Source organism: Phyllobates terribilis, unplaced genomic scaffold, assembly GCF_046119375.1.
Source record: "Phyllobates terribilis strain yellow unplaced genomic scaffold, ASM4611937v1 Scaffold_5__5_contigs__length_657084704, whole genome shotgun sequence".
Taxonomy (NCBI): domain Eukaryota; kingdom Metazoa; phylum Chordata; class Amphibia; order Anura; family Dendrobatidae; genus Phyllobates; species Phyllobates terribilis.
The window spans coordinates 320,401,550-320,411,522 of NW_027362765.1; the positions used below are offsets into that span (position 1 = coordinate 320,401,550).

General features: G+C 39.1%; 1 protein-coding gene across 3 annotated transcripts in view; it reads left to right on the forward strand.

Annotated features, from left to right (window-relative positions):
* Positions 1-9,162, forward strand: part of LOC141273120 (uncharacterized) — a 53,768-nt gene extending 44,606 nt beyond the window's left edge. For all 3 annotated transcript variants that reach the window (XM_073684536.1, XM_073684538.1, XM_073684537.1), the window contains exons 7-12: positions 1,246-1,394; positions 1,488-1,679; positions 3,148-3,271; positions 4,898-4,974; positions 5,725-5,824; positions 6,482-9,162. In XM_073684536.1, the coding sequence (XP_073540637.1) occupies positions 1,246-1,394; positions 1,488-1,679; positions 3,148-3,271; positions 4,898-4,974; positions 5,725-5,824; positions 6,482-7,767 (1,928 nt within the window). In that variant the 3' untranslated portion in view covers positions 7,768-9,162. The remainder of the gene's footprint in view (positions 1-1,245; positions 1,395-1,487; positions 1,680-3,147; positions 3,272-4,897; positions 4,975-5,724; positions 5,825-6,481) is intronic.
* Positions 9,163-9,973: the final 811 nt, after the last annotated feature.

The window sequence follows — 9,973 nt, forward strand, 5'->3', positions numbered from 1 at the left end:
ACAACATTGCAATAAAATGCAGTAACAGGCAATCAAAACATTGTATCTACCCCAAAATCGTATCAATAAAAACTTCAGCTCGGCGCGCAAAAATAAGCTCTCGCCCAGCCTCAGATCCTGAAAAATGGAGACGCTTCGGGTCTCGGAAAATGGCGCTTTTTTTATTTTTTGGATTTTTCTTCACCACTTAAGTAAAAAATAACCTATACATGTTTGGTATCTGTCAACTTGTAATGACCTGGAGAATCAAAATGGCAGGTCAGTTTTAGTATTTAGGGAACATGATAAAAAAAATAAAAAATGTGTAATTGCATTTTTTTTGCGATTTCACCACACTTGGAATTTTATACCTGTTTTCCAGTACACGATATAGTAAAATCAATGGTGCCTTTCAAAAGTACAACTCATCCCGCAAAAAAAAGCCCTCACTTGGCCATATTGATGGAAAAATAAAAAAGTTATGGCTCTGGGAAGAAGGGGAGGAAAAAACGAAAACGCAAAAACAGAAAGACCCAAGGTCGTAAAGGGGTTAATTGAGGTGCAGAGGAGGTTCCATTGTTTATCGAAGAGTGTATTGGTATCTTGTTTCACAACGTTTGATGAAGAAATGACAGTCAACGGTCATGCCAGGTCTAATTAAAAAAGCCTAGGAGTGTCTTTGCAGAGTTAGATGAGAAGATTCAATAGCTGGGGATCTACAGAACATTTCTGAAGTGCACGGACTTTAGGAGTTCTGATGTAAGGAGTGTCTGACAAGATGTGGGCAAGGATACTTGGGCAATTTGCTGTTCAGAAGGCGTGCAGTTAAAGGGAATCTGTCAGCGGGGCTTTGTTATTTTAGCTGAGAGCTAAAATAATGTAGGAGTGAGACCCTGATTCCAGGGATGTGTTAAAACTACAACATGCTGCTGAGCAAGTAATACAATCAGTGTTCTATCAGCAGATTAGCACTAGAAAACAACCCTGCACACACCTCTTATTGGCAGCTTGCTTATAATGTACAGTGTACATGGGAAGCTACCAATCAGGGGTGTGGGCGGGGTTATACAGAGCTCAGCATTCTGACCATCTACAACAGAGAAAACCGGGATTCTGTCCAAATCTCACCAATCAGTCCAGTAAGTGATACATTGCTGGAATCAGGCTCTCTGCTTCCAGACAACATAGCTAAAACTTGCCGAATGTCCTGTTTCTGGAGTTGCCAGTGTTCATTACTTTTATATTTTACTTTTATTTTCTGTTTAGATTCTGAATACTCAGAGTTAATCTCTCCTTACAATTTCCTATATGAGACAATGATCCTTTCCCTGATTGACCCACTGTGGATAAGCAAGGAGATGACTGAGAAGATACTAAGCATCACTTTAAAGATAATCTGCCTGTTGAGTGGAGAGGTGAGGGACATAGTCATTCTTATCTTAGTGAGACACTGAAAAAGTGAGGGATCCTGGAAATGATTGTAATGGCATTACTCTGATATTACATAGGATTGCATGTTAGTGAAGAAGACATCTACTGAATGTATAACCTTCAGCAGCCATCCCCATATGTCAGGAGGATGTAACAGGATGCAGAGTCCCATCACAAAGCCTCCACTTCACTCACTGATATATGAGAGAAAACATGAGGAGATGATCCTAGATCTCACCAACAAGATCATTGAGCTGGTGACTGGAGAGGTGAGCACTGCCCATAAATAGTGGGAAATTATGATATTACATCAAGAAATAATGGTAGGCTTAAATGGCAGACTCTCAGCTTTAATTTCACAGTATTCGAACCTTAATTGGAGTAAGGGTTTAGGAATTACAGCTCTTTAATATGTAGCTGCCTGTTTTTAAAGGGACCAAAAGTAATTGGACAGTTATCTCAAAAGCTCTTAAATGGGCTGCATGGGCTATTCCCCGTTAATACACCATCAATTAAGCAGGTAAAAGATCTGGAGCTGATTCCAGGTAGGCATTTGCATTTGTAAGCTGTTGCTGTAAATCCACGTTATGCGGACAAAGGAGCTCTTAATGGAAGAGAAACAGACTATCATTAGGCTGAAAAAAAAGAATCCATCAGAAAGATAGCAGAAATGTTAGAAGTGGCCAAATGAACAGTTTGGTACATTCTGCAAGAAAAAGAGCGCACTGATGAGCTTGGGAATGCAAAAAGGTCTGGATATCAACAGAAGACAATGGTGGTGGATAATTGTAGAATTCTTTCCATGGTGAAGTAAAACCCCTTCACAACATCCATCCAAGTGAAACACTCTCCAGGAATTAGGTGTTTCAGTATCTAAGTCTACCATAAAGAGAAGACTTCATGAGAGCAAATACAGAGAATTGACCATTAATCAGCCTTAAAAATAGAAAGGCCAGATGAGACTTTGCCAAAAAAAAACATCTAAAGAAGCCAGTCCAGTTCTGGAAAAGCATTCTGTGGACACATGAAACAAAGATCAACTTGTACCAAAATGATGGGAAAAAGAAAGTATGGAGATGGCTTGGAACGACTCATGAACCAAAGCACAGCACATCATCTGTAAAACATGATGGAGGCAGTGTGATGGTGTGGGCTTTCATGGCTTCCTATGGCACTGTGTCACCAGTGTTTATTGATGATGTGACTGAAGACAGAAGCAGCTGGATGAATTCTGAAGTGTATAGGGCTATACTTTCTGCTCAGATTCAACCAAATGCTGGAAGGTTGATTGGATGGCACTTTACAGTACAGATGGACAAATGACTCAAAACATAATGCGAAAGCAACCCGTGAGTTTTTTTAAGGCAAAAAAGTGGAATATTCTGCAATGACTGAGTCAATCAATCGATCTCAACCCCATCGAGCAGCATTTCACACGCTTAAGATTTGGTACTGTCCAAATGTTACCGTTCCTAATTACAAATATGGTACATAATTGGAAAAGGAGGTGATTAGAGTAATTATATCTTTTTGAGTTTAATTATTTTTAATTTTCCTTACACTTATTTTTTACTCATTTTATAGTCTTCCTAGGGAACTTGAACTTCAATCGCTTGTACATACACTGCAATACTTCTGTCTTGTATTAAGCACTGTGGCAGGGCGCTATGGGAGTACTAACTTTGCTGACATGGGGGTATGGTGTCTGGATGATGACTGTATCATTGTGTGTGACAGGTTTCTTTAAGGTGTCACGATGTCACAGTTTATTTCTCCATGGATGAGTGGGAGTATATAGAAGGACATAAGGATCAATACAAAGATGTTATGACGGAGAACCAACATCCACTTACATCACCTGGTATGAAAATACTTTTATTGATTGTATGTCAGAGGAATTATACACTGTGTGCAGAATTATTAGGCAAGTTGTATTTTAGAGGATTATTTTTATTATTGATCAACAACTATGTTCTCAATCATCCCAAAAGACTCATAAATATCCAAGCTTAATATTTTTGGAAGTTGGAGTGGGTTTTTTTTAGATTTGGCTTTCTTAGGAGGATATCTGTTTGTGCAGGTAACTATTACTGTGCAGAATTATTAGGCAACTTAATAAAAACCAAATATAATCCCATCTCATTTGTTTATTTTCACCAGGTAAACCAATATCAGTGCACAAAATGTAGAAATAATATAGCCACCTTTCTTTATGATGACACTCAACAGCCTTCCATCCATAGATTCTGTCAGTTGCTTGATCTGTTTTCGACATTGCGTGCAGCAGCCACCACAGCCTCCCAGACACTGTTCCGAGAGGTGTACTGTTTTCCCTCCCTGTAGATCTCACATTTTATGATGGACCACAGGTTCTCTATGGGGTTCAGATCAGGTGAACAAGGGGGCCATGTCATTATTTTTTCTTCTTTTAGATCTTTACTGGCCAGCCACGCTGTGGAGTAGTTGGATGCATGTGATGGAGCATTGTCCTGCATGAAAATCATGTTTTTCTTGAGCGATACCAACTTCTTCCTGTACCAATGCTTGAAGAAGTTGTCTTCAAGAAACTGGCAGTAGGTCTGGGAGTTGAGCTTCCCTCCATCCTCAACCCGAAAAGGTCCCACAAGTTCATCTTTGATGATACCAGCACATACCAGTACCCCACCTCCACCTTGCTGGCGTCTGAGTCGGAGTGGAGCTCTCTGCCCTTTACTGATCCAGCCTCTGGCCCATCCATCTGGCCCATCAAGAGTCACTCTCATTTCATCAGTCCATAAAACCTTTGAAAAATCAGTCTTAAGATATTTCTTGGCCCATTCTTGACGTTTTATCTTATGTTTCTTGTTCAAAGGAGGTCATTTTTCAGCCTTCCTTACCTTGGCAATGTCCCTGAGTATCGCACACCTTGTGCTTTTTGATACTCCAGCAACGTTCCAGCTCTGAAATATGGCAAAACTGGTGGCGAATGGCATCTTGGCAGCTTCACGCTTGATTTTCCTCAATTCATGGGCCTTTTTTGGCAAACACACTTCTTGCGACCCTGTTGGCTATTTGCCATGAAACGCTTGATTGTTCGGTGATCACGCTTCAAAAGTTTGGAAATTTCAAGACTGCTGCATCCCTCTGCAAGACAGCTCACAATTTTGGACTTTTTAGAGCCCGTCAAATCTCTCTTCTGACCCATTTTGCCAAAGGAAAGGAAGTTGCCTAATAATTAAGCACACCTTATATAGGGTGTTGATGTCATTAGACAACATCCCTCCTCATTACAGAGATGCACATCACCAGATTCACTTAATTGGTAGTTGGCTCTCAAGCCTATGCAGCTTGGAGTAGGACAACATGTATAAAAAGTATCATGTGATCAAAATACTCATTTGCCTAATAATTCTGCACACAGTGTATAGTTTTCTTGGTCACCTGGCTACATCAGTCCTGGTCATCACATACTGACAATCTGTTCACTCACTGACTGAATTTTCTACAGCTGCATCCAGTACAAAAAATTCACCAGCGAGATGTTCCAGTCCTATTCATTCCCAGAATTATGCGGAAGATCATCAGGTAAATAGAGCTTAGGTTTCTTTACGTCCAGTGGAGGAGCTACATGAGTTTTAATCTGATTTGTTTATATTCAGGACTGTATTAGATAGTGTGGTGATTTTTAGATTTTGGGGCCTAGTTAGTTGCTTCCAACGTGGGTGTCATGGTTCTTGTTGGTTACAAATCTGTTTACCATGTAGTTTTCATTGGGAGCTTAGCTATAGTACCACAGAATGGCCACTACACAGTATACGGAGCTGTGCTTATTCGGCTTTGTACTCAATGTAAATACTTTTATGCCCAAAAATGCCAAAAGTATTCTCGGAATGATACCTTTATTGGCTAACCAGAAAAAAAAAAAATATGCAAGCTTTCAGAGACAGGGTATCATAAAGGTATCATTCCGAGAATACTTTTGTCATTTTTGGGCATAAAAGTATTTACATTATTGGTTAACACGGTACCACAATATAACTTTGTATTGTACATCATGGCTTTGTACTCGGTATACATTTGGCTGCAGTGTGAGCTACTGACATCTAATCGGTAGGGGTTCATGGTGTCCTCGGTATCCTCTTAAATAGGTCTCAGTGTTGAAACGTCACTGTAATTTGGTTATAGAGGAAAAAAGAGCACGTTTTTACAGCATTTCATGGGATGCCATCATCTACTTTTGTTTATTAACCCTTTTAATATGTTGTGCTCAACTTCTGTAACTATATTATAGTTCAGTTGTATATAACTATTAATTTGTCCCCATTTTGAAATCAGGCGGAAGATCTCATTGATATTAAAGTTGAAATTATAGAAAGTGAAGAAGAAACATATGTGATGTGTAAAGAAGAGGAAATTCATACAGATATCAGCACTGGTGAGTAATATGCACTAAGCATGGGAAAACTGGGGTTTCGTACAAGTCAAAATTTAGTTCCTTAGTTGTGTATTTTATCTTATTTGAAAGGGTTTTTCAAGGTTAAATAAAAGTATGAGTACCCTGAGATATTATGCGATCTTTCCCAGATAATAATAATAATAATAATAATTTTTATTTCTATAGTGCCAACATATTCCGCAGCACTTTACATTTTAGAGGGGGACTTGTACAGACAATAAAAGACATTACAGAATAACAATAATCACATAAATCAACAGATACCAGGAGGAGTGAGGACCCTGCTCGCAAGCTTACAATCTATGAGGAGCTAGGGGACCAGATCCATGCACTACCTTTGTTTAACACTGCCAGGGCTTACTGTTGGTATGGTAAACAATGTAAAGGACTACTGTTACCACAACCCCACTCACAGATAGTGCTGGGCATTTATTATAGCTATTTACACCACTTTCTGGCATAAAAAAGGGCCAGAGAAACGGAGTCCGTGGCCCAAGCACTGTGGTCCCCGAGAATCTGCCCAGGGGCCAGAGGAAGTGACATTGTGGGCCATAAATGGTCTCACCCCTGGCATAAAGCGAGAAAATGCTTGGTAAATCTGAAATATCATGTAATAAGTGTGGTTTTCTTCAACAGATGACAACACCAAGAGCTCAACAGGATTATCACAGGACAATATAGTGGAGGATAACAACATCAGACAAGATTCTCTTGGAGGAAATTCCACCACGCCAATACCCCCAAGACATCCAAGCACAAATCTTTCAACTAATGCTTGTAATCGAGAACCATCTATTGGTAAATCACACGGTGTAACACAAAGAGCAGGAATGCAGTTTATATGTTCTGAATGTGGAAAATGTTTTACGCGTTCTAATCTTTTTAAATATGAGTCGGCACACACAGGACAGATACATTTCTTATGTACTACTTGTGACAACGCTGTGACTCAAAATTCTCATGTAGGAGAACAGGTTATTCGGACAGTCGGAAAACCATTTTCTTGCGATACTTGTGGAAAGTGCTTTGCACTAAAGGCAATTCTTTTTAGACATCAGAAAATTCACTCTTCTGAAAGGCCTCTCTCATGTGAGGAATGTGGCAAATCGTTTCCTTATAAATCTAGTCTTCTAGAACATCAGAGATTTCACACGGGTCAGAAGCCTTATTCCTGTGCAGAATGTGGAAAGTCGTTTACTAGAAAACGAGTTCTTGTTGAACACCAGCTGATTCACACAGGGGAGAAGCCATTTCCATGTTTAGAGTGTGGAAAATTTTACGCACGTAAAAGTCAGCTTGAGATCCATCAAAGAAGTCACACTGGGGAGAGGCCATTTACATGTCAGGAATGTGGAAAATGTTTTACTCAAAGATCACATCTTGTTAAACATCAAAGAATTCATAAAGGTGAGAAGCCATTCTTATGTTTGGAATGTGGGAAGTGGTTTACGAAGAAATCAAATCTTGTAGAACATCAGAAAATTCACTCAGGCCAGAATCTATTTTCTTGTCCAGAATGTGGTAAATGTTTTACTAGGAAATCAGTTCTTGCTGACCATCAGAGAATTCATTCAGGAGAGAAACCATTTACTTGTTTAGACTGTAAGAAATGTTTTAACCAAAAGTCAGCCCTTGTTAGGCATCAGAAAGTTCACACAAAAGAGAAGTCATATTCGTGTTTAGAATGTGGGCAATGCTTTACCAGCAAAGTTCAGCTTAAAATACACCACCGAATTCACAGAGGAGAAAAGATATTTTCATGCCTGGAGTGTGAAAGATGTTTTATCAACCAATCAGATCTTTCTAGACATGAGAGAACTCACACAGGAGATAAGATGTCTTCCTATCCAGAAAGTGTCGAAGAAGAGGATTTTGACATGGAAGAAAGCAGCAACAAAGAAGAGACACAGTTTTCATGTTAAGAATTTAGGAAGTATTACTTAGAAAGCTAAATGTAATAAAACCTGAGAGAATCACACAACTGAGAATCTATTCTCTTGTTCTAAACGTACTGTAAATCCCATGTTGAGATTCACTAGAGAACTCACAGAGCAGAGAAACCATCTAAATGTCTAGTATGTAGTAAATGTCTTACAGTTGAAAGTTACAACTGTACAAAACTGATTACATTGATGGCCAACATCTCGAAGCTATTTACATTCCATGGTGAGGTAAGTTGTTACATTGGGCCTTGCTTCTTACCAACACATTTTTTTTATAAATTAGGAACCATGGAGTATAAGACAGGTTTCAATCGGTGAGACCTTTTAATCCAACAGTCCATATCAAACTTTTACACCATTTTTACTTTGAGCTTTCTACTCCTTGGCAGTCTTTTTGAAATAATCACCATCAGTTCAATGAAGTTAAGGTCACCTGATGGTCAGTTCAGTTACTAAATGAATTGCAATGTACTCCAAATAAGGTTTTTAGCCTCTAGAAAATCACTCTTAAACACCAGGAAAGTCTTAACTTGCTGTCCGCTGACTGTTGCCAAGTGTAATCTGTCTTAAAATACAAACACTCCTGAGACAGATTACAGGAGGGGTGGACGGCTCTTTGTCTCTACTTCTACCACTTTGTCAAACTGCATTCCGGCATAATAGAGAGACCATCAAGCAAGAGATTGGACACTGGTATGCACAATGCAAACTGAGAAAAAAAGGACGTTCCAGCACCTAAAGTGTTGGTCATATCCTGATAAGGAGAAACTTACCCACTCAAAATGAGTGGATGGTAAATACAGAATATGAGAAAAAGCACAGTTCCTGAACATTTTAGATTGGTGAGTTCATCAAAAGCAGTTTTAACTTTTCATGGGAATCAAGGCAGCAAGATCATGCATTTACTCTGGTGTTGGGTAAAATGATAGGTACTCCTTAGTTGATATCACTTAGGTGGCCGGTTAACATTTCTGATATTGTTTTTGGAGCATCACAACACTAACATGATTGCTGAGCACCATGAAAAGATTTTTTTCAAGAGTGAAAAATTTAGCAGACTTGATCTGGCCTTTTGTGGGTGATCACATTTTTCTAAATGAAAGCAAAAGTTGTAATTAATATTTACATTCTGTTCTAAGAACAGGTGTCTAGATGGAAAGTATGTTTGAGCTGTAAGTGGATCTCTGTTAGTTTCCTGACATGCCCTCCAATGTTACATCCTTTTTTGTTCATTTTGATGTAAAAACGTTATTTTAATATTATGTTTACATCTGCTTTATATTTATTGTATACGTGTTAATAACAGTTGTGAACATCTTGTAGAATTGTGGTAACCCTAGAATTATTGGAAAAATAAAGAGAAGTGTCTTTGAATGTTTTCACCTTATATTTATATTGGTAAATGTTAGTAATTAAAAATGGTATTTAGTCATAATAAAAAATGGCAAGATTCTGTATAATCTAGAATTTTGTAAGTGAGAATAGGTATCATCCTACTTGCCTGTTCAAATACATTTTATCCAGATCATAATCAGTGGTTGTGAAGGATTCTGGAATGTCTAACCAACGACAAAAATTGAGACCTGAACACAAAGGCCTCAATTCTCTCCTGTAGAGGAGCAAACCAAGAAGGGAGAACAAAGACAGTTGGATCCATCAGTATTTTGGATTGGGAAGAAAAGGCAATAGCTCCGCAGCAGTAGCATAGCTACCGTGTGGGGGAGGGGGCAGACGGTGTGGTCGCCCCGGACCCCACGTTCAGAGGGGCAAGACTTAGATCCTACTCTTTGTACAGTGGATCATTGCTTGACGCCAGTAAGAAGTCTGTGACACCCCATTTTAAGTTCCACAGATCTGTACATCTGCGGTGAGTGCTGGTTTTCTTTATTTATAGATTTACATCATGTACTTCCAGATACTACAGGGCAGTTAAAATTGGTTGTTTGCTTAAATCTCATAGAAGTGAATAATGGGAGCCATTCACATGCACAGCCACTTGAACATTCATTTTTAAACCAGATGGGGCAGCCTCTGGCCATCTCAGCCATCAAGACAGGGTCCCGGACCTCTTTTGCTAGCATTGGTGCTGGATGCAGGGGTGGCATTATCTGTAGATATGTCATAAATGACTTTAATGGGAACTCCCTGTAAAGCATCATTCAGATGTACATGTTTCACATACGTA